This window comes from Macaca thibetana, chromosome 19 (genome assembly GCF_024542745.1).
Source record: "Macaca thibetana thibetana isolate TM-01 chromosome 19, ASM2454274v1, whole genome shotgun sequence".
Lineage (NCBI taxonomy): Eukaryota > Metazoa > Chordata > Mammalia > Primates > Cercopithecidae > Macaca > Macaca thibetana.
In genome coordinates, this window is record NC_065596.1 from 43,557,952 (window position 1) to 43,582,030 (window position 24,079).

General features: G+C 50.5%; 2 protein-coding genes across 7 annotated transcripts in view; one reads left to right on the top strand and one right to left on the bottom strand.

Annotated features, from left to right (window-relative positions):
- Nucleotides 1-2,490: 2,490 nt before the first annotated feature.
- The window catches only part of GMFG (glia maturation factor gamma), a 257,896-nt gene continuing 236,307 nt past the window's right edge, over nucleotides 2,491-24,079 (bottom strand). Inside the window, exons 2-8 of one of the 5 annotated variants that reach the window (XM_050769341.1) lie at nucleotides 10,339-10,373; nucleotides 9,811-9,907; nucleotides 9,638-9,687; nucleotides 7,592-7,641; nucleotides 3,709-3,791; nucleotides 3,122-3,195; nucleotides 2,491-2,676 (exon numbers count right to left, since the gene is read on the bottom strand). In XM_050769341.1, the coding sequence (XP_050625298.1) occupies nucleotides 2,605-2,676; nucleotides 3,122-3,195; nucleotides 3,709-3,791; nucleotides 7,592-7,641; nucleotides 9,638-9,687; nucleotides 9,811-9,907; nucleotides 10,339-10,341 (429 nt within the window). In that variant the 5' untranslated portion in view covers nucleotides 10,342-10,373 and the 3' untranslated portion in view covers nucleotides 2,491-2,604. Of the gene's footprint in view, nucleotides 2,677-3,121; nucleotides 3,196-3,708; nucleotides 3,792-7,591; nucleotides 7,642-9,637; nucleotides 9,688-9,810; nucleotides 9,908-10,338; nucleotides 10,374-15,958; nucleotides 16,202-16,400; nucleotides 16,512-16,739; nucleotides 16,802-24,079 lie in introns of those variants that run through there. The other 4 variants (XM_050769343.1, XM_050769345.1, XM_050769342.1 and 1 more) reach the window with 4 other exon arrangements.
- SAMD4B (sterile alpha motif domain containing 4B) overlaps nucleotides 16,869-24,079 on the top strand; it is a 42,206-nt gene continuing 34,995 nt past the window's right edge. For both annotated transcript variants that reach the window (XM_050768943.1, XM_050768944.1), the window contains exon 1: nucleotides 16,869-17,027. The gene's annotated coding sequence lies outside the window, so the exon portion shown is untranslated. The remainder of the gene's footprint in view (nucleotides 17,028-24,079) is intronic.

Sequence of the window (24,079 nt, forward strand, 5' to 3'; positions counted from 1 at the left end):
CCTGATAGCATCCTAGCTCTCCGCCTAAACTTGGTCTCTGATGCCTAAGCTAGGCCTGGCACTCTCAGCTCTGTCCTAAAGACCAGCCTCCGCCTCTCCAACATGAGCCCTGCTCACATTCAAGGTTAGGAAGTCCCCCAAGTCTAGGGCACCGACTCAAAAATTAGGGAGCTTGGATCTGTGGGCGTTTAGAGGATAGGTTGGTGGAACTAGAAGAGATGGTCCCCAGTTTTTTTTTTTTTTTTTTGAGACGGAGTCTCGCTCTGTCACCTAGGCTGGAGTGCAGTGGCCGGATCTCGGCTCACTGCAAGCTCCACCTCCCGGGTTCACGCCATTCTCCTGCCTCAGCCTCCCGAGTAACTGGGACTACAGGCGCCCACCACCTCGCCCGGCTAGTTTTTTTTGTATTTTTTTAGTAGAGACGGGGTTTCACCGTGTTAGCCAGGATGGTCTCGATCTCCTGACCTCGTGATCCGCCCGTCTCGGCCTCCCAAAGTGCTGGGATTACAGGCTTGAGCCACCGCGCCCGGCCGGTCCCCAGTTTGTACTGCCTCTCCAGGGAGTCTCCCCAAACCCGAAGACACGCCCCATTGTGCTAACTCCTCATTGGATGGTGCAGTGTGTTCTGGCCTCTCTGATTGGTCCTTCCACAATCCCTAGCCATACTCCCTCTGCATCAGACTGCGCCTGTGAGCCACCCTTTCTGACCGACCGCTGCTTTCGCAGGCTTTGCTCCTGATCAGGCAAGTCCTTGCGCATGGCTTTTTCTGATTGGACTGTTTGTAATCACAAGCCTGGATGGAACAGAAGTTCCACTATGGAGGGTGGGAGTACCAAGGAGGAGGAGAAGGAGGAGAAGAAGGAGGAGGAGGAGAAGGTGGTTCCCTAAATCTCTTGCCTAAGAGAGGGTGTGGCCATTGACCCCAAGATAGCCTGGGGTTAGTGTTCTAACTGTACAGACCACAGGTGTCTTTGTCTTCTATGCCTCAGTTTTGTTTTGGTTTTGTTTTGTTTTTCATCTTTAAGTTGGGGAAAATAATAGTACCTTTTTCATGAGGTGTTGCAAGAATTAAATGAGCTAATGCCTATAAAATGCTTCTAGAAGTACCTGGTACATAGGAAGCCCTCAAGAGGAGGGTCAGCTATTAGTATTCATTTGATCATGTAAGTGCATGACCTTGGATGAGTCCCTCTGCCTCTCTGACCTCTGCAGGCCAGGAGTTCCTTGTCCATTTAATTGAATGACCCTTCTTGTCTCCAGTCCTCCTCCTCCTCCTCCATCTCCTGCCTTCAGGGACTAGGCCTGTGATCAGAGGGAGGGACAAGAGAGATAGGGAAAAGGGCACTAGTGGAGAGCAGAGAAGCTCAACCCAACCCTGCAGAGAATTTAGGGCAGGGTGAATTTTCTCTATGGACCAGTGTAGAGTGATTGTATCCCGAATCCTTCATGCAAAGGACTTGCCCTGATTGGGGGTGAGTGGGCATGAGGTAGGGTAGAGTGGGGTGGTAAGGTGATGGTGTTTTAAAGCTGGGAGGGCTTGGAGCTGGGCCTTTTGGACCCTACCCCCGGGAACGCCATGGGTGGGGGACGGGTGGCCCAGGCCCAAGGTCACTATGTCTTTGTTACCATGACAACAGCCACCTCTCTACCGGGAACCTGAAAAGGGGTGGGAGGAGGGAGTTCCCACGTCCCTGAAACCGGGGACAGAGAGGGGAACAATTAGAAACATGGAAGAGAAGCAGAGGGACAGAAGGGGTGTGATTCGTCTCTGTGAAGACCTGCCCATCTCGGAATTCTCAGAGCCTGGTCTACCATGGGTGCTTAATCAATGTCCCTCAGAGACAGACACAGAAAACCTGAGAAAGTTCGATGTCCACAGATGCCAGAAGAAAGAAAAGAAGAATCTTCACATGTGGGCAGGTGTCCCTTCCCTGTCTCCTCAATCTCACACCCCTGGGGGTCCACTGAGGGCCCAGGATCGACTTCATTTTCCCCAGCCCTGGGTCCTCAGGCCTACCTGACCGTACAAACCATCCACCCGCCAGCAGCTCCTAAGATCCTGAAGCAATTACGTTCAAACCTCTTCGGCCTTTAAATTCTTCCTACCTAAGGGCTCAGCTGAGAAAAGTCGCATTCAGTGATGCCTCCTATCCCCAAGAGGTCGGGAGTCGCAGGGGGGAAACGGGCACTTTGCCTCCTTTATTCTCAGGGGTCCTTGTTCCCTTTGGAAGTGACCGCTCCGTAGATCCAGATATTCCCCCAATACCTCCAGGAGACCCAGGCCTCGCCCATCCGTCCCCCAACCCCCAAGGAAATCCTTCAGGCCCTTCCCTTTCTTTCTAAGAAACAGGTATCCTCCTTCCCTTCCGGGACCCAGCTCGCATTCCCCTAGGTCAGCCCGCCCCCTGCTGGCCCAAGTCTGGTACTGCAGGAACCGTCGGCTAGAGCCCAGATGAAAGGCAGATACTGAGTCCGAACTGAGGATCTCTGAGTTTTTGCATTTTTAAATTTATTTAAAGTCTTGGTTGTTCAGGTCCTAGGGGTCCAAGTCCCCAATCACCTTGAGGACTCAGACATCAGGAATTCAGGCCCCAGCCCAGAACTCAACGAAAGAAAGACAACTTCTCTTGGAGCCAGGCCTCGGTGAGGTCATCGGTGGTGCGGATTTCAAACACCTGGGCAGAGAGAGGTCTCGGCATTATGATCTACTCAAGAACTGAGACAGTGGCCGGGCGCGGTGGCTTACGCCTGTAGGAGAGCACTTTGGGAGGCTGAGGTGGGTGGATCACTTAAGGTCAGGAGTTCGAGATCAGGCTGGCCAATATGGTGAAACCCTGACTCTACTAAAAATACAAAAATTAGCCGGTCGTGGTGGTGGGCGCCTATAGTCCTAGCTACTTGGGAGGCTGAGGCAGGAGAATCGCTTGAACCCGGGAGGAGGAGGCTGCAGTGAGCCGAGGTTGCACCACTGCACTCCAGCCTGGGGGACAGAGCCAGACCCAGTTCTTTTAAAAAAAAAAAAAAAAAACTGAGACAATGAGGACTCTAGTCCCTCTTCCTTCAGACCCAGGACCCACACCACCTCTCCCTAACACTCTGGAGCCCCGCCCCAGCCTGAACCTTTGTGAGCTCTGCTGTCTGCACCAGCCTGTTCTTACTCCCTGCATACATCATCTGTTGTTCCGGCTTGCAGCCTGCGTGAAAAAGAGGAGAAAGGCACATGAGTGGGGACCCAGGCATGTTCTCTTGTAATGTCCTGAAGGCCCTGCAGTTTTCCAAGAGTCCTAGGAGCTCTTCTAAGGAGGTCCCCCCACTGTAGTCAGTTTCTAGGTTGGCTTTGGGGGCTTCAAGTTATTCTGAGGGTCTCTGGAGATGATTTAGGGGCCAGACGGGGCTTTGTAGATAAAAGGAAAAGGTGGGTTGGCTTAGGCCCCAGGACTGAGAACGGGTGGGCTCTTGGTGAATCTGAGCCCCCACCTCCACTTCACTGCCCTCCCACATCACGCATGCGACACACACACATCCTTACCCGGTCACACACAGGCTGTCACATGCTCACACACTAACACAGGTGCCTGCACACATTCGCACAGCCACACACACACCCACATGCACACACCTGCACTCACACATTTACATACACAAACACAAACACACACACACAGAATCGAAGGCCCTCTCCTGAGAAGAGTAGAGTTGTGTCTCACCCACAGGACTGGAGAAGATGAAACACAAAGGGTAGGACACTCGGCCATCGTCATGCACGTACTTGTAGCTGTAAACCACGAACCTACCATGAAAGGGAATTGAAAATCAGGACTCTGGCCTGCAGCCCAGGCTCAACATCCATTACCTGAGTCCACAGCCTTGAAATGTTGGCTGAGTCTGAGAACCAGGGTTGATGTCTGGGACTCAGGGTACTGACCTCAAACACAACAAATGATTAAAAAATAATCATAGGGCCGGGCGCAGGGCTCACGCCTATAATCCCAGCACTTTGGGAGGCCAAGGCAGGTGAATCACCTGAGGTCAGGAGTTCGAGACCAGCCTGGCCAACATGTTGAAACCCCGTCTCTACTAAAAATACAAAAATCAGCTGGGAGCGGTGGCATGCGCCTGTAATCCCAGCTAGTCAGGAGGCTGAGGCAAGAGAATCGTTTGAACTCAGGAAGCAGAGGTTGTAGTGAGCCGAGATCACACCACTGCACTCCAGCGTGGGTGACAACAGCGGAACTACATCTCAAATAGTAATAATAATAATAGTGCTTATTTGACTCACAATAACTTTATAATATAGGTGCTATTAATATCCCCATCGTACAGATGGAAAAACTGAGGCCCAAACTCACTTGCCCAAGGTTCTATGGATAGGGGAGAGATTTGAACCTGGGAAAGTGAATGCCAGCATGTAAGTGCTCACCCCCTATTCAATACTGTCCAGTGCACTCGAACTCCAGTGCACTGTGACCAGGGATGGCTACAGAATCGGCCAAGCCTGGTGTAAAATGAAAATGTGGGGCTTCTTGTTCAAGAAGCAGGAAAATTGTTTTCCTTTCTTTTGTAGTCCCTCCCTAGACTGACCTGGTCTTTTTCTTACTATTATTACAGACAGGGCCTCACTCTGTCCCAGGCTGGAGTGCAGTGGTGCAATCCTAGCTCACTGCAGTCTTGAACTCCTGGGCTCAAGTGATCCTCCTGTCTCAGCCTCCAGAGTAGTTGGGACTATAGGTGCACACCACCATGCCCAGCTAATTTTTTTTTTTTTTTGAGACAGGGTCTCACTTTGTCACCCAGGATGGAGTACAGCGACGTGGTCTCAGCTCACTGCAGCCTCAACCTCCCAGGTTCAAGCGATCCTCCTGCCTCATCCTCCCAAGTAGCTGGGACTACAGGCATGTGCCACCATGTCCAGCTAATGTTTTTCTGTATTTTTTGCAGAGACAGAGTTTCACCATGTTGCCCAGGCTGGTCTCAAACTCCTGAGCTCAAGTGATCTGCCCACCTCAGTCTCCCAAAGTGCTAGGATTACAGGCATGAGCTACTGTGCCTGGCCTTTTATTTAAAAAATTTTAGTAGAAATGGGGGTCTTGTTATGTTACCCAGGCTGGTCTCGAACTTCTGGCCACAAGCAGTACTCCCGCCTCAGACTCCCAAAGTGCTGAGATTACAGGGGCGAGCCACTGCACTCAGCCGGTCTTTTTTAATTTGCTATTTAAAGTCATGCTCCCTCAGGCATGAGGATATGCGCAGGCAGAGCACAGATGCTCACAGGAACACCCTGTAACTTGTCAGGCAAGGGGTGCCTACTGGACCCCAACCCTCCCCACACCAGCAGGAAGCCCAAGGACAGCAGTGGTCACTGGGTGGGTGCAGAGAGTGGGTGGCTGAGAACCTGTTCGGGGAGGCGGCCCGGTGGTGGACTGCCTGTGAACCTAGCTCCAAACCCCAGCACATTTGTGTGAAGTCCATTGTCCCATCTGACTTCATACAAAACAGAAATTCACAGATAAAACTATAAAGAAGGTGACCATCAACCCCCATGTGTGAGGCCCCCTCCTGGGTGTGGGGCCCTGAGCAATTATCATATGCCCATGAAGCTGATCCTGGTTGAGTCCTACAGCCTGGGATTGAGGATCAAAATCCTAGAGACCCAAATGAATTCAGTCAAGATGAAAAATCTTAACAGACCAGTTTTCATAGAAATAGTCAAAGAGCTCTTCCACCAAAAAAAGCACCAGGGTCATGTGACTTCACCCAGGATTCTACTTAATCATTAAAAGTCAAGTCATTCCTTTAGCAGGGTGCAGTGGCGGTGCCTGCAGTCCCAGTTGCTTGGGAGGCTGAGGCAGGAGGATGGCTTGAGCCCAGGAGTTGGAGGCTACAGTGAGCTAGGATCACAGCACTGCCCAATAGTCTGGGTGACACAGCGAGATCCTGTCTCTAAAAATTTTTTTAATAAAATAATAATGATAACAATAATTCATTTGCTACCTAAAGTGTTCCCAAACATTGAAAAAGAAGGAAAATTTCTTTTTTTTGTTTTTTTGAGACAGGGTCTTGCTCTGTCACCCAGGCTGGAGTGCAGTAGTGCTATCTTGGCTCACTTGCAGCCTCAACTTCCTGAACTCAAGTGATCCTCAACTTCAGCCTCCCAAGTAGCCGGAAACACAGGCACACGCCACCATGCCTGGCTAATGTTTTTCTTTTTTTTTTTTTTAAATAAAGACAAGGTCCTCCACCAGGTGTGGTGGCTCACGCCTCTAATCCCAGCACTTTGGGAGGCCAAGGCAGGTGGATCACCTGAGGTTAGAAGTTCAAGACCAGCCTGGCCAACATGGTGAAACCCTGTCTCTACTAAAAATACAAAAATTAGCCGGGCATGGTGGTGGACACCTATAATCCCAGCTACTCGGGAGGCTGAGGCCAGAGAATCGCTTGAACCTGGGAGGCAGAGTTTGCAGTGAGCCGAGATCGCGCCACTGCACTCCAGCCTGGGCGACAGAGCGAGACTCCGTCTCTAACAAAAAAAAAAAAATATATAGACAAGGTCTTGCTATGTTGCCCAGGTTAGTCTCGAACTCCTGACCTTAGGTGATCCTCCCACTCACTTTGGGCTCCCAAAGTGCTGGGATTACAGGTGGGAGCCACAGTGCCTGGCCAAAATTTCTTTTTTTTTTTTTTTTTTTTTTTTTTTGAGACGGAGTCTCGCTCTGCCGCGCAGGCTGGAGTGTAGTGGCCGGATCTCAGCTCACTGCAAGCTCCGCCTCCTGGGTTCACGCCATTCTCCTGCCTCAGCCTCCCGAGTACCTGGGACTACAGGCGCCCGCCACTGCGCCTGGCTAGTTTTTTGTATTTTTTAGTAGAGACAGGGTTTCACCGAGTTAGCCAGGATGGTCTCGATCTCCTGACCTCGTGATCCGCCCGTCTCGGCCTCCCAAAGTGCTGGGATTACAGACTTGAGCCACCGCGCCCGGCCTAAAATTTCATTTTTTAAAAATGATGTCAGCGTAATGTTGAAACAAAAACCCAAAAAAGTTTGTACAAAAAAAAAAAAAAAAGGCAGACTCTAAACCAGTATCATATAAATTATCGGTGCAAAATTCTGCAACAAAATATTGCTATACAAACAAAAAGTTCTAGAGTATGAACTCTTGGCCTCAAACACAGAGATTCTTTTTTTTTTTTTTTTTTTTGAGATGGAGTCTCGCTGTGTCAGCCAGGCTGGAGTGCAGTGGGGTGATCTCAGCTCACTGCAACCTCTGCCTCCCAAGTTCAAGTGATTCTCGTGCCACAGCCTCCTGAGTACTGGGATTACAGTCGCATGCCACCACACCCAGCTAATTTTTGTATTTTTAGTAGAGACAGGGTTTCACCGTGTTGGCCAGGCTGGTCTTGAACTCCTGACCTCAAGTGATCTGCCCTCCTCGATCTCCCAAAGTGCTGGGATTACAGGGATGAGCTGCCTTGCCCAGCCAAACACAGAGATTCTAAGTCCATGAATAGGGCTGGAATTCAAGAATTCTTAGCCTGTACTTCCAACATCACCCTCCCCTCATGGCCTGATCCAACCCTTTCTTCCCCCCGGGATACCTGGGCTGTCTCTCAGGCAATTCCATTTTGAGCTCCTCTGGGGAAATGTTCTGAGGCAAAGAAAACAGAAGAAAAGACAAAGAATGAGGCTGGGCGCAGTGGCTCACGCCTGTAAATCTCAGCACTTTGGGAGGCTGAGGCAGGTAGATTACCTGAGGCCAAGAGTTAGAGACCAGACTGGCCAACATGGTGAAACCCCATCTCTACTAAAAATACAAAATTAGCCAGGCGTGGCTGGGCGAGGTGGCTCATGCCTGTAATCCCAGCACTTTGGGAGGCCGAGGCGGGTGGATCACAAGGTCAGGAAATCATTGAGACCATCCTGGCTAAAAGAGTGAAACCCCGTCTCCACTAAAAATACAGAAAATTAGCCAGGTGTGGTGGCAGGCACTTGTAGTCCCAGCTACTCGGGAAGCTGAGGCAGGAGAATTGCTTGAATTCGGGATGCAGAGGTTGCAATGAGCCGAGATCGCGCCACTGTACTCCAGCCTGGGAGACAGAGTGAGACTCCATCTCAAAAAAAAAATTAGCCAGGCATGGTGGCGTGCACCTGTAATCCCAGCTACCTGGGAGGCTGAGGCAGGAGAACTGCATGAACCCAGGAGGCGGAGGTTGCAGTGAGTCAAGATTGTGCCATTGCACTCTAGCCTGGGCAAAAAAGATCGAAACTCCATGTCAAAAGAAAAAAAAAATGACTGCCTTTAGGTGAGCACTTACCATGTGCCAAGGCACTGTTCTACGAAACACACATGGATTAATTCATAGAACTATCCCATAAGTCTGTGGGGTAGGTCCTATCATTATGCCCATTATACAGCTGAGAAAACTGAGGCCCAGAGGTGTTAAGCCATTTGCCCAAGATTGCACAGATAGAAAGTAGCAGAGTTGAGATTTGAATCTGTGTTCAAATCATAACTGCTTCACTATACTGCTTTTCAGAGGGCCTGAGAGAGCCCCAGCCCTCAGTCTCCATGGATTCCCTTATAAATCCTCATCACAACTCTAGGGAAATAAGCCTTATTATCGTTCTTGTTATTGATAAAGACAGTGAGGCCACCAGAGGGTGAAGTCTACCTCTTCTTTGTTTGTTGTTGTTGTTGTTATTGTTATTTGTAGAGATGGGGTCTTGCTTTGTTGCCCAGGTTGGTCTCAAACTCCCGGCCTCGAGCAACCCTCCAACCTCAGCCTCCTAAATAGCTGGGATCACAGGTGCACACCACTGTGCTTGGCTAATTTTTGTATTTTTAGTAGAGTCAGGGTGTTACCATGTTGCCCAGGCTGGTCTCAAACTCCTGGGCTCAAGTGATCCTCCTGCCTCAGCCTCCCAAAGTGCTGGCATTACAGGCATGAGCCACCACGCCCGGCTAGCTTTTTAACTTTCTGTGGAAACTCTTTCATCTGAATGCCAATAAAGCATTATTATCATCATTATTAAGATCATCATCACCTTATTGAGCATATAGTAAGTGCCAGGCCTTGTTCTAAACCCATTACAAGAATTAAATCACCAGATGTAAAAACAAGCCTATGAGGTAAGTACTATTCTCCCCATTTCACAGATGAGAAAATAGAGACACATACAGGCAAACTCTCTTGCTGGGGGTCATGAGTGAGCTAGAACTTGATCTCCAGGTTTGGTTTTGTTTTTGTTTTTGTTTTCTAAGACAGAGTCTTGCTCTGTGGCTCAGGCTGAAGTGTAGTGGCACAATCTCGACTCACTACGGCCTCCACTTCCAGTGATTCTCCTGCCTCGGCCTCCCAAGTAGCTGTGATTACAGGTGCACGCCACAATGCCCAGCAAACTTTTTATATTTTTAGTACAGATGGGGTTTCACCGTGTTGGCCAGGCCGGTCTTGAACTCCTGACCTCAAGTGATTTGCCCGCCTCAGCCTCCCAAAGTGCTGGGATTACAGGCGTTAGCCACCGTGCTCAGCCGATCTCCAGGTCTTTCTACCCCCATGCCAGGCTCTTAATATCAGTTCCAACCACTTGGGTCTCCCAGTCCCAGCCCATACCTCCCAGTCCCAACCACCCCAGCCCCTCACCTGAAATTCTTCCTCCAGTACCACCATCTGCCGGTCTTTGTCCACCTTCACTGGGGAGGTGTGGCACACATGGATTAGACACTCCCCCGATCCACAGGGTACACGAGCCCAGCCCTCCTTATTTGCCCCCACCAGCGCCCTCCCATCCTTCCATGAGGGAAGATGCCACTCACTTATGATGGCTGCATTGTCTGTCTCTTTCCGGAAGCGGAATTTCCTCAGCTTTTCTGTTAGCTCTGGGTCTACCTCGCACACCACCAGGGAGTCAGACTGCCAGAAGGACCCAGGAAGAGCTGAGATGGTCTGGCCTCAGCCCTCACCCCTTCCCCAAACCTCAGTTTCTCCATCCACTCATGAAGAGGAGCATTGCACCGGCCCATCTGATGCCTTTGTGAACACTGAGAAAAGGCACCCTTCCCGCAGGGCAGGTACCCCTCACCAGGTCGCTCAGCTTGGGGCACGGAGCAGGGGCTGGATTCCTGCCTTCTCCACGGGGACCCTTGGGGGACACTCAAGGAGATGCAGAGATCCACTTCCTGGGCCTAAACCCAGAGCCGCTGTCTCTCTGTCCTCCCAGCCAGGCTGTTCGCCACAGTGGTGTCCCCTTCCCGGCCCGTGACCTCCATCCCGTAGCCTGACCTTCGCCCAGGTGTCCTCCAACCCCAGCCCCAGCTCTTCCCATAGGACCCCTGTCCCCTGACCATGGTTGTTCTGTCCACAGGCCTCTTCTTTTCTCAGTTCCGCTGTCTGCTAGGGGTGGGGACCGGGGTTGCAGAGGGGGCAGGCTATGCAGTAGGAGGAAGGTTTCATGCAACACCACATCCTGTTTATGCCCTTTCTGGGACAACTGTCACAGAGGGCTCCTCCCCCTCCTTCCTTCCCCTCATCTTCCAGGACCTGTCAGGAAATTGCTCAGACCAGGGTTCAAAAGCTTCCTTGCTGTGTGACTCTAGCTAAGTAACTTCACCCCTCTGATTTGAGATTGTGGTAAGGATAGAAATAGCATCACATGGGCCGGGCACGGTGGCTGACACCTGTAATGCCAGCACTTTGGGAGGCCAAGGCGGGCGGATCACCTGAGGTCAGGAGCTGGAGACCAGCCTGGCCAACATGGCGAAACCCTGTCTCTACTAAAAATACAAAATATTAGCCAGACTTGGTGGTGCATGCCTGTAATCCCAGCTACTCAGGAGGCTGAGGCACAAGAATTGCTTGAATCCAAGCAGCAGAGGTTGCAGTGAGTCAAGATCACGTCATTGCACTCTAGCCTGGGCAACAGAGTGAGACTCTGTCTCAATAAATACAAATAAAAATAAATAGCTTCACATAGCTGTCAGCATGGCAGATACAATAGATACTAAAAACGGGCTGGGCACAGTGGCTCACACCTGTAATCCCAGCACTTTGGGAGGCCAAGGTGGGCAGATCACGAGGTCAGGAGATCGAGACCATCCTGGCTAACATGGTGAAACCCCATCTCTACTAAAAATACAAAAAAAATTAGCTGGGCGTGGTGGCGGGTGCTTGTAGTCCCAGCTACTGGGGAGGATGAGGCAGGAGAATGGCGTGAACCCAGGAGGCGGAGCTTGCAGTGAGCTGAGATCATGCCACTGCACTCCAGCCTGGGTGACAGAGCACGACACCATCTCAAAAAATATATATATACACACACTAAAACGAACTATTTTGCTCCTCCCCTCCTTCAGGCAGCCTTCCTGGATTGACCCCCATCTGGGATATTTGAATTGCAGGGCTGGAAAAGGGGAGTTCAGTCTTTTGCTGGTCAGACTGATGCCCATTATGTCAATGGCAAAATGGGGACCAGAGGGGCAACCCCACACTGCCTGGGTAATGGTGACTTTTTTCCTGCACTTTTTCAATCTCACTAGCCTTGCAATGACCTATGAGGCCCTGCAACAAGGGAGCTCAATCCTGTCAGACCAGTACCCACTTTCTTTTTTTTTTTTTTTTGAGACAGGGTCTCACTCTGTCACCCAAGATGGAGTGCAGTGGTGCGATCTCAGTTCACTGCAACCTCCGCCTCCCAGGTTCAAGCCATTCTCTGGCCTCAGCCTCCCAAATAGCTGGGACTACAGGCACGTGCCACTATGCCCGGCTAATTTCTGTATTTTTAGTAGAAATGGGGTTTCACCATGTTGACCAGGTTGGTCTCGAACTCCTGACCTCAAATGATCCACCTGCTTCGGCCTCCCAAAGTGCTGGGACTCCAGTTGTGAGCCACCGTGAGCCACCATGCCCGGCCATTTTTTTTATTGAGTATTTTTGCACTGCCCCTTTTCCCATCCTGAAATAAAATTCCTAGATAATATAACCTACTTACACACATAAATTCAAAAAAATCAATATAATGTCCTGACTGTCATATAAAGAAGAAATAAAAGGAAAGTAGTTCACACGAAAACCATATGTATTTCAGTGAGAAAATAAAAGCAAACAAAAGAGAATTTTCACAGGTTCCTAGGCCCACTGTGACTGGCCCACTTCCCTCCAGTGGGCAAACCCCAGACCCTGCACTGGACTCTACCCCTTTACCTACATCTCTGCAGCTATCCTCCCTCTCTCTCTTGTCTCACCAATATCCCCATGCCTCCTGGATCTTTCTGCTTAGTCTCCATGTAGTGTTACTTCTTCCATCTTAATTTTTTTTTTCTTTTCTTTTTTTCTTTTGAGACAGGGTCTCATTCTGTCACCCAGGCTGGAGTGCAGTGGTGCAATCATAGCTCACTGTAACCTCCAACTTCTCGGCTCAAGCCACCTTCCCACCTTGGCCTCCTAGATAGCTGGGACTATAGGCACACAGCACCATGCCTAGCCAATTTTATTTTTTCTTTTTATAGAGACAGGATCTCACTATGTGGCCCGCACTGGCCTCAAACTCCTGGCCTCAAGCGATCCTCCTGCCTCAGCCTCTCAATGTGCAGGGATTACAGGCATGAGCCACTGAGTCTGGCCTCTTCCACTTTTAAAAACATAAAACCTTATCTCCTGTCCAGCTGCTGCTCACTCATTTCCTTCCCTTTTCCGCAAAATTTCTCAAAAGAATCATCTACATTGCTGCCTCCAATTTCTCCTCCCAGTTTCCTCTTCTGCCTTCTCCAACCAGCCTTTCCCCCATACTCCTCTCGGCTGACATGCCCTTGTCAAGGTCACCCACGCACTCCACAGTGCTGGATCTAATGGTCACACCTCAGTCCTCCTTAGCCACATCTGACACAGCCCATCACTCCCTGTTCCCTGAAACATCATCTTCACGACACCACACTGGTTCTCTTTCTTTTCTTTTCCTTTTTTTTTTTTTTTTTTTTTTTTTTTTTTGAGACAGGGGTCTCGCTCTGTCACCCAGGCTGGAGTACAGTGGCACCATTTCAGCTCACTGCAACCTCCACCTCCTGGGTTCAACCGATTCTCTCACCTCAGCCTCCCAAGTAGCTGGGATTACAGGCATGAGCCACCGCAGCCAGCTTTTTTTTTTTTTTTTTTTTTTCCTTGAGATGGAGTCTCTCTCTGTCGCCCAGGCTGGAGTGCAGTGGCACAATCTTGGCTCACTGCAACCTCTGCCTCCCGGGTTCAAGCAGTTCTCCTGCCTCAGCCTCATGAGTAGCTGGGATTACAGGTGCATGCCACCACAACCAGCTAATTTTTGTATTTCTAGTAGAGATGGGGTTTCACCATGTTGGTCAGGCTAGTCTTGAACTCCTGACCTCGTGATCTGCCTGCCTCAGCTTCCCAAAGTGCTGGGATTACAGGCATGAGCTACGGCGCCTAGCCATATTTTTGTATTTTTAGTAGAGACAGGGTTTTACCATGTTGGCCAGGCTGGTCTGAAACCCTCCCATGGGCCAGACACAATGGCTCATGCCTGTAATCCCAGCACTTTGGGAGGCCAAGGCAAGAGAATTGCTTGAGACCAGGAGTTCAAGACCAGCCTGGGCAACATAGCAAGACCCTGTCTCTACAAAAAAATTTTAAAAGTAGCCAGGCATGGTGGCATGTGTCTGTAATCCCAAGTACCAGCTACTTGTGAGGCTAAGGTTGGGAAGATCACTTGAGTCCAGGAGTTTGAGGCTGCAGTGAGCTAGACTGCACCACTGCACTCCAGCCCAGATGACAGAGTGAGATCCTGTCTCTAAAAAACAAACAGCAGGCTGGGTGTGTTGGCTCATGCCTGTAATCTCAACACTTTGGGAGGCTGAGGTGGGCAGATCACTTGAGTCCAGGAGTTCGAGACCAGCCTGGGCAACATGTTGAAACCCCATTACTACTGAAAATACAAAACCTAGCCAGGGGTGATGGCATATGGCTGTAGTTCCAGCTACTCCAGTGGCTGAGGCAGGAGAATCGCTTGAACCCAGGAGGCAGGGGTTGCAGTGAGCTGAGGTTGTAGTTAGCCACGATCGCACCACTACAGTCCAGCCTGGGCAACAGAGTGAGACCCTGCCACACACACACACACACACACACACACACATACACACACACACCCCCCCCAACAATGACAAAAATACTAAGTTACCTGTCACCACCCCTACCCCATTGCCTCTTGGACCTTGCCCTTCATTGGCCCTCTTTTTGCTCACTCCACTCCAGCAATGCTGGCCTCTTTGTGGTTCTGTGAATGATCCTACCACATGGCCTTTGCGCTTGCTGTTTTCTCTTTCCGGAACCCCCTCTTTCTCCTTCATTCCTTCAGATTTCTGTTTCAGTCTCACCTAATGAAAGATACCTTTCCCCATGTAAATTAACTCTGGCTGCATCACTCCATTCTCTTAGCTGCTTTCTTGTTGTTTATTTATTTGTTTGTTTATTTACAGACATAGTCTGTCACCTGGGCTACAGTGCAATGGCAAATCTCTGCTTATTGCAACCTCCGCCTCCTGGGTTCAAGTGATTCTCCTGCCTCACCCTCCTGAGTAGCTGGGACTACAGGCACGTGCCACTATGCCCAGTTAATTTTTGGCATTTTTAGTAGAGACAGGGTTTTGCCACTTTGGCCAGGCTGGTCTCAAACTCCTGGCCTCAAGTGATCCACTGGCCTCAGCCTCCCAAAGTGCTGAGATTACAGGTGTGAGTCACCATGCCCAGCCACTGCTTTCTTTTTCTCCTTGGAAAGTAACACAAAGTAACACTGTATTTCCTTATTGTTTGTGTCCCCAGGAACTAGAATATACGGTTTTTTTTTTTGGTTTTTTGTTGGGGTTTTTTTTTTTTTTTTTTTTTTTGAGATGGAGTTTCACTGTTGTTGCCCAGGCTGGAGTGCAATGGCATGATCTTGGCTCACTACAACCTCCGCCACTCGAGGTTCAAGCAATTCTCCTGCCTCAGCCTCCCAACTAGCTGGGACTACAGGCATGCGCCACCACTCTCCGCTAATTTTGTATTTTTAGTAGAGACAGGGTTTCACATCATGTTGGTCAGGCTGGTCTCGAACTCCTGACCTCAAGTGATCCACCTTCCTTGGCCTCCCATAATGCTGGGATTACAGGTATGAGTCACCGCACTCATCCTACCGTTGTATTTTTAGCACCTTAAGCAGAGCCTGGCACATATTGGATACTCAAGAAATATTATTGAATGAATTAATGAACCAGCAGTTATCAAGCACAATCATTTTATACAGTGTGAAGGCTGTTGCTTAAATGCAGGAGGTAGTGGATGGGGTTTGTGACATGGCCCCACCCTGGTGAAATGGCCTTTCCTCAAAGCGTCTATGCCACACTGTCCTGGTCTTCCTCTCTCTGGCTGCCCTTTTCAATATTCATCGACAGTGTCAATTCCTTTGCTCAAATCCTGCCTCTCCGTTTCAGAGTTCTGTTCATTCCCTGTCTCCAATGATCCTTCACACCCTCCCCGCGCTAGACCCCTAACTCCCACAGCCTCAATTACCATCTTTGACGATCCTTAAATCTTGGTCTCCAGCCTCAATTTCTCTCTTAAGCTCCAGACCCGGGGTTTGTGTACCTCCTGGACCTCGCTGCTAGGCATCCACATTGGGCTTAGTATCTTCCCAACCTGCTTCTCCTCTGGGGCCCAATCTCCCGGCCAGAGGGCCTGGTTCTAAACTTTTCTCCCCCTTCCACTCCATGGCCAGCCAGTTTCAGGGCCCGTTTGCTCTGCCTCCAGGGCGTCCCTCCCACCTGCACCTCCTTCCCTCCCCACAGTCCCTCCCTTGTGCAAACCCCCCTCTTTCTTCCCCAACTCCTACCCCAGCTGTCTTCCTGGACTCCCGACCCCGTTTCGTTCCCTCCAATCCGCCCTCCATGTATAAGCCAGAGAGACAGCTCTCCAAAACCCCCGACTCACCATGATCCTCCCCGGCTTGAAGCCCTTCAGGGCTCCCTAGTGCCCTCGGGACAAGTCCAAACTCTCTCAAGTGGCCAAACAACTGGCCTCTGCTCGTTCCTCACCCCTCCCTGTCTTCAACTCGACCCTCGACCCCGACTGGCTCTCTGAGTGCCTGTAACAAGCCAGATCTCTGTCACCGAGAGCCTTCTGAACACAGATCCCTCTGATTAGTTCACCCAGACCCAAGACAGTTTGTGGAACGCCCAGATCACAACCAAAGTCATAGCAACAACTCCCGTTTATTGGCGGCCTCCTTGATCCCGAGCGCTTTCCGTGCATTCTCTTCCCACCCTAACGGCTAGATCTCGCCTCGCCATTCCCATCGGAGAGAGCAAGCGGCAGGCTCAGAACAGCGCGATGAGAAAGCCGAGCCCCCCAAAGCCCGAGTGCAGACGCCTACCGGGGACAGCGTTGGGTGGGGCGGGCCACCCAAGGGGCGGGGAAGAGGAGGCCTGGAACGTCTGAATCGGGAACTGCGACTTCGCTCCGGGCAGCTGGGGTGGACGCGCGCGAGCCTGCCCCCTGCGGGCCTGGAGGCCCAATCCCAGGCTCCGCCGGGCCCGTTACCCTAGGCAACGCCGCGCGCGCCCCGCCCCCTCCCCGCCCCCCAGCCCCAAACCCTAGGCCTGACCGACTGCCCGTCACCCCCACGTCCGACCAATCCCGCCGAGGAGGGGGCGGGCCTCTTGGGTCCCGTTCCACCACCGTCGCTCTTCTCCTCGCCGGGACCCCGCCTTACTCGGCTCACACCTCCCGCCCTTCGGGCTGCCCTCGCCGCCCGTTGGCTGGCGCGCCGTTCGTCATCCGGGCGTGAGCTAATGCCGGCGCGCGGCGGCCCCCGTCGGGGCGGGGCCAGGGGCGGTGACGCACGGCGCGGTGACGCAGCGCGACGGCGGCGGCGGCGGCGGCGGCGGCGGTGGTCGGTGCGGGAGGAGGGAGGGGAGCTTGCGGGCCCGAGAGGGGGCGACGGCGGCAGCGGTGGCCTGAGGAGGCCCGAGCGGCGGCGGTGGTGGCGAAGGCCGAGGCGGTGAGTCTCGAGCCGGGCCGGCGCGGGGCGGCGGCGGGTCAGGGCGCGCGGGGCTCCCCTCAGGGCGACCCAGGCCGCGCGGGCGGCCCCGCCCCCTCAGGGACCCCGAACCGCGGGCGGCGGCGGCGGGCGGGTGCGGAGCGCGGGCTTCGGGGGTCGGGCCCACGGGAGAAGCCCCGCGCCCGTCCCCAGTCTCCCTCCTGGGCCCTGGCAGAAGCTTCTCTCCGAAATCCTCCCCGTGCCCTCGGGATTGCCGAAGGGCCGGGCCGGGGGCCCCTCCTCAGGACCCCACGCACATCCTCCTCGGAGAGCCCCGGAAACCCTGCCGAGCCCCCGTGTGCGCCCCGAAAGGTCCCTGCAGAACCCACCTCTCCCGTGGAGCCGCCTCCCCGAGCCCTTCGAGGGTCTCGGCAGCTTTCCTTGCAGACCCCCACTCTTTGGCCCCGAAGCCCCCGTCGTCCTCCTGTCTCCAGAAATAGTCCTCGGAGGCCATTCCTCGTCCATTCCACAGCGTGGCTCTCATAGCTGCTCCAGGAGCCTTCCTCACGAGCTCTGCACACCTCCCCAAGGCTCCCTCCGGACCCCTGTCCGTTCCAGAACTCTCCCCCAGAGCCCTGCCTCTCACAGCCCAACAGGCTCACCCGACTTCCCCCTCCCAGATCCTAAGAATTTTCCCTCCTACTTACCCCATTCCAGAAACCTCCTTGGAGATTTTCCGCTCATACCCCCTGCATTTCTGAGTCCCCCTCCCAGAAGTCCTTCAGAATGCCCCCGAAGAACCCTGATCATCTTCCCTGAAGATCTCCTTCCCATATCCCCAAAATAAATCTTCCTCACAGACTTTCTGAAATGCCCCCAGATCCCGAAAACTCACCTGGAAGACCCCATCCCACTCCCCACCATATTGCAACCTTCTCTAATACACACTCCCCCTTCACGTATCCCTCTGGATCTTTCCACAGATCCCAAAAGTCTCCCCCAGAGGCCTCCTGTCTCCCCCTGGTCTCACCACCCTGAAATGCCCTAGAGATCACCCTCAGGTAGCCCAACCATCTTCCCCGGGACCCCCTCCCCACCCCCATTCATTCTTAAAGTCTCCAGCGATTGCCTGAAATCTCCAGAGGACTCTCAATTTCATATTTCAAAAGCTTCTTCCAAAACCCCTTTTACATACTCCACATATTTTCCAGTCCCCCACATCACACGCTCCAAAAATGGTTTAAGGATCCTGAAAACTTTCCTCATGGTTTGTCTCTCAGATCCCCTAGAACTCCCCTTCACTTACACTTCAGAATCCCCCCTTGCAGACCGGTTTTAGAGGAATTTTCTAAAGATCCTCCTCACAACCCCTGTAAGACTGTAAGATTCTCTTGGTGACCCCTCTGAGATGCAGGTTTTCAGGACCCCCCCCCCACACACACACACACACACACAGCTTAGAGACTCCAGCAAACCCCTGGAACCCTCCTGATGTTGTTCTTGAAATCCCTCCAAGACCTTCCTGACACCCCCAGAACCCCTTGAATCAATACTTCTGCCTTACTAAGGGACTTTTCTGGAGATGTCACTCCCTGAACTTGCTCACGCAGGTCCCCTAAATCCTCTAGAATCCCCTGAAGAAGACCCTCACACACACCTAATTTCCCCCCAAAATAACCCTCTGAGCTCCTGCTCTGAGAAAGTCCTAGAATTCTTTCTGAAAAACCCACTCCTCTGACACTCAGAAGACCCCGCCTTCCCCATGTACTCTTTTGGAGACTTTACTCAGGTTTCTCCTCAACTGAGATCTCTGAAGAGTTTTTCCTAAAAAGATCACTCTGTCATCCCACTCCAGGACCAGTCTCAGAAGACCACACCTTCCTCAGACACTCTTTAGATAATTTTCTTACAAATTGCCCTCCATCAACCACCCACTCCTAGCGCTTCCTGAGACTTCCTCAGAACTTTCCCTCAGATTCCACTTCTGACATCCCCAAGAAACGTTATTCAGTACCCTATCAAATTTACCCCCTCACTTTAGAATTCCTATTTACGCCATCTCATTTCCCCATTCTCTTTCCTCTGAAGTCAACTCAGAGACCTTTCTCAGGGGGCCCCCTTTTCCTAGTATCCCTTCAGAGGCCCCCAACATTCTCCAGACTCGTCACTCAAGAGCCTCTATGTTTCCTTGTAAAGATTCTTGAGAGACACCTTTCCCAACCCCCTTGAAATCCCAATGCTCCAAGACCTTTCTTTCAGACCATTTTTCTCAGGTCCCATCCTCATAGACCCCTCTTCCCTTTCAAGATCAAGAGACACTTAACACCCTCCTTAGAGACAGGATTTTCCCCATTTCCCTTTGAGAAGCCTTCTTCCTTCTCCCCTTTGAGGGCCTCCTCACCAAAGAATCCCTTCCACTATAGCAGTGGTTCTCAAAGTGTGGTTCCTGGCCCAGCAGCAACCACATTTGTTAGAAATACACATTCTTGAGTCCTACTCAGATCTACTGAATCAGAAAACCTGGGAGCAGGGCCCAGCAATCAGAGTTTTTAACAAACAATCCTGGTCATTTTGATGCACACACAAGTTTAAGAACCTGTGCCGGCCGGGCACGGTGGCTCAAGCCTGTAATCCCAGCACTTTGGGAGGCCGAGACGGGCGGATCACGAGGTCAGGAGATCGAGACCATCCTGGCTAACACGGTGAAACCCCGTCTCTATTAAGAAATACAAAAAAAAAACTAGCCGGGCGAGGTGGCGGGCGCCTGTAGTCCCAGCTACTTGGGAGGCTGAGGCCGGAGAATGGCGTGAACCCGGGAGGCGGAGCTTGCAGTGAGCTGAGATCCGGCCACTGCACTCCAGCCTGGGTGACAGAGCGAGACTCCGTCTCAAAAAAAAAACAAAAAAAAAAAACCTGTGCCCTTTAAGAGGATTTCCTTTTCCCCACAAAAACCCCCTGAAAGATGCCTCAGGGTGTGCCTCTGTGCCCTACTGCTCACTGCTATTTTCCTGTTTCCCAGGAATCCCCTTTACAAAGTACCCATCCTCCAGAAAGATTTCTTACCTACCTTGAAAGGATCTTGGCTTCTTCACAAGGTTACTCCATCCTCTGAGCAGTTATTTCCCATTCTACTTTTGAATGGTTTCTTTTCAGATCTTCCTCGGTGCTTTCTCTTTCTGGCTATCCCTGCAGCCCACTCCCAGCCTTTGGTGCTTCTTTAAATTGCTGCTGCTTTGAACACACATGTCCATCTCTTCTTGTCCATCCGTTTCTCCACATAGGCATCCTCCCCTTGAGGCACCCTCAGGAGGTCTTTTCATTCTGTGTCTTACTGCCCAGACCCCTCCACCCCCATTGTACCTCTTAGAACACCGCTCACCTTCAACCTTGTAGTTTTTAATGTACTTGCCCACTCACCCTTACTGGACTAGGAACTCTGAAAGTACGCGACGTGTCTTGTTCTTTGAATCCCACAAGGTGGAATCTACCCTTTATAAGTTACTGGAAATCACTAGAGAATAAGCAGCTCTTCCTTCTGCATTGGGCCAGAAATCTCCAAGTTTCTCAGATCTCACTCCTCATTCAGGTTTAGCACACGCTCCCTGCCCCCTCCTCTCCTCTCACCTCCCTTTTTATCTCCACACAGCACCCTTTGCCTTTCCCCCTGCCATACTTGCTCCTGTCTTTGGGACTTACTTTGTGTTGTTTCCTGATTCTGAGCTACCCCAAGTCCTTTGCCTGGTGACCTGCCTCACCCCGTCCTGATTGACTTCTCTTAACAGCCCCTATCAGCTGCTAAGTCTGGGGCCTCCACAGAGCTCTGAACTTTTTTCAAGGGATTCTGTTTCTCTCTAGGGCCCAGAAGGGGAAACAGAGACCCCAGGGTAAATACTGCCTTCAGGGAACTCATAATACCAGTAGGGGGCTTGGGCATGTACAGAGCAGAAAATGAGGTACAAATTATATGCTGTAGAAATTCAGCGGTGAGAGGGAGCCCTTTATTTGGAAACTTCACAGAAAAGGTGGTATTTGGGCTGGATAGTGTTCCTTGGGAGTTGGGACAATCATGGTGCCTTAGAGGCAGAGGAAACAGCTTAAGCAATGGATCAAAGACAAGAAAGCCTCCTGATCTGTCACGCATGGTATCTCTTCTCTTCACCCAAAAGATAGAGATGAAAGAAGACAGATTTCCTCTATTTGCATTGTATTTGCCAACTGCACTTTAGTGACCTACAGAGTAGTAATAATAATGACCACTGGTTTTTGAATGCTTGCTAACTGCCAGGCACTGTTTAAGCACTTTACAGGTATTCATAGGAACCCTGTGAGGTAGGTAAACTACCATTATCCTCATTTTGCATATGATGAGATTAAGGACAGGTGGGACTAATAGAAGGTCTGTGGGCACTGTCCATTCCAAGATGGTAGTGCCTTGGGTCAAAAAGTTGAATTTTTAGTTAAGATAGGTTTGGCTGCAATGGGGTTGTAGTTGTTAGGTATGCAGACCCTGGGTCTGGACAGGATTTGCGTCCCAAGTTACCACTCACCAGTTTTGTGCCCTAGGACAAGTTACTTCTCTGGTCTTTTAGTTTCCACAGCTAAAAAAAAAAAAAAAAAAAAAAAATGAAGGAAGTAATGATACTCTACTTCATAGAATTGTTATGAGGATTAAATAAGTTAATACATGTAAAGTACTTAGAACAATGCCTTGCCCGTAATTGCAATGTTAGAAGAAAAAAAAAAAAAGAAAAAAAAAACTCGTAGCCAGAACTCTAAAAACATAAAGTGATAGAACCTTAACTCAAAGTAGTTTAAGGAAAAAAGCGGGGGATTAATTGGCTCTTGTTACTGGAAAGTCCAGAGCTAGGTTGGCTTCAGGCCTACTGCATCCAGGTGTTCAAATAATTTTCTCAGACATCTCCTCCCATTTCTCCACTGAGTTAGCTTCATCTTCAACAAGCTTCTGCTTTGGGTAACAAAGATGGTCCTCAGCAGCCCTAGGTTTTAACCCTACCTCCTTGGAAAGCCTTAGTGGAAAGAGAACTCTTTCTTGAGAGTCCCAGTTTGAAAATAGTTTCTTCCTTGAATAGATGTGAGATTATGCCAGAAGATCCTTAGAAACATATTTTGGGTTCTGTACCCTGCAACTCAGTCTCTGGCTTGCTGAGTCAAATAGGCCTGTGATTCCATCCCATGAACTTTCTGAGCATGGATGGCAGTCTGCCTCCCCACTGTCCCCCAGCCCCGGTCATCATCTGCTCTGTGATGGTTTGGGTCTAGAGAGAGCTTATGGCTGGTCCGACTCAACCACACTTTGCTTTGGGATATCACGGGTGATATGAGGTGATCAGCCTGGCTTGATGGTGGCCTCGGGGAAGCAGAATCCAGGAGTACTGGCAATACCCTCACCGCCGTTTTAGGTTTCCAAGACACAGAACTTTGGAAGAGAGTTAAGTAGGGTTGCTGTGAGTGGAGTTTTGTTTGTTTTAGTGTAAACTTGTTGAATAGAAGCAGGTTCAGGGCAAGTTATAGAACAGCAGTGTATGGAGTATGCAAGTCTCAAATATCTCCAGCCTGCACTCATTCATTAAACAATGCATGGAGGCACTGTTCTAGGTACTGGAGACAGAGCAGTGAATAAAACATTCAAGGTCCTGAAATTCATGGAATTTATATTCTGATGGGGGGAGTGAAACACAAAGAAATCAGAGTGTGATTCATGCTATGAAGGAAATAAAACAGTGTGAAAGAGAGGGTGGGAGTGGCCACTGTAGACAGGGGGATCAGAAGAGGCCTCTTTTGGGAGGTGACAGTTGAGCCTGATAACCAGAAAGATGAGAAGGCACCAGTTGTAGGAAGATCTGGGAGTGGAACATTCTAATCTAAGCATTGCTACATGCAGAAAAAGGACCTCTGCAAGGTGGGGAAATTTATTACAGATATTTATTGAGGGCCTGCTATGTACCATGTGCTATGGTAGAATTGGAGATGTAGCAATGAATGATATAGCTATAATCTTCCCTTCTCTCATGGGTCTTATAGTCTAGGTGTTTTTGGAAGAGCTGCAGCCTTTGAAGAAACATCTCTTAATGATGATATCATAGACTTGTTCCTACTGGGGAAATGAGGCAGAATGGGGCACAGGTGAGCCCAGATCTGATTGATGAGAGGAAACCAACCTTGTGACGGTCTGGGGAATAGCATTTCAGGCAGAGGGGTCAGCAGGTGCAGAAGCCCTGCGATGTGTTCAGGGAATAACAAGGACCAGTGTGGCTAAAGCCTAAGTGAGGGAGAGGGGCGAGGGGTTGGAAAGGCTGACAGAAGCCAGATCACTTGGGGCCTAAGGGCCACAGTGAGGAGTTTCTATTTTCATTTAAGGTGATTGGGAAACTATTAGAAGGGAGTTTTTGAAAGCAAGACAGTGACATGATCTGATTAATTCTTTTTAGAAAGCTCACTTTGGTTTCTGGGAGGAAAACAGAGGGTCAGGACAGAATCAGGAAGGAAAGTTGGGAGACAATCCCTTTGTCCAGATGAGAAATGGTGACATAAATGTGGTGGTGGTAGTGAAGATGGAGAGAAGCAGATATATTTTGGGTGTACAGAAAACAGGACTTGATGATAGGATTAGGGAAAGAGAGGAATCTAGGATAGTAATAATAGCCAAGTCATTTATGCCTCACAACTCTATGAGAGTAGGCACTATTATTATTTTCCGTCTTCCTCCTCGATAGGTACTATTATTACACCCACATTACAGATGACAAAACAGGCACAGCAAGGTGAAATCACTTGCCCAAAATTACACAGGTAGTAAGTGGCAGGCTTATGTTTCCAACCCGGCAGTCTGGTTCTAGAGCCACATAGGGTTGGGGAAAGGTAAGGAAGGCATGTGTAGCTGACATTAAGAAAAAGGAAATATCAAGACCTAATGACTGGGTCTTTGGGAAATGGAAGAAGTCAAAGATGACTAAAAAAATGTCTCAGTTGTCCACAGAGAGGTGATAATTGAATCTATAGGAGTTGATTACATTCCTAAGTGAGAGAAAACAAGCGTTAAGAAGGGAAAGGGG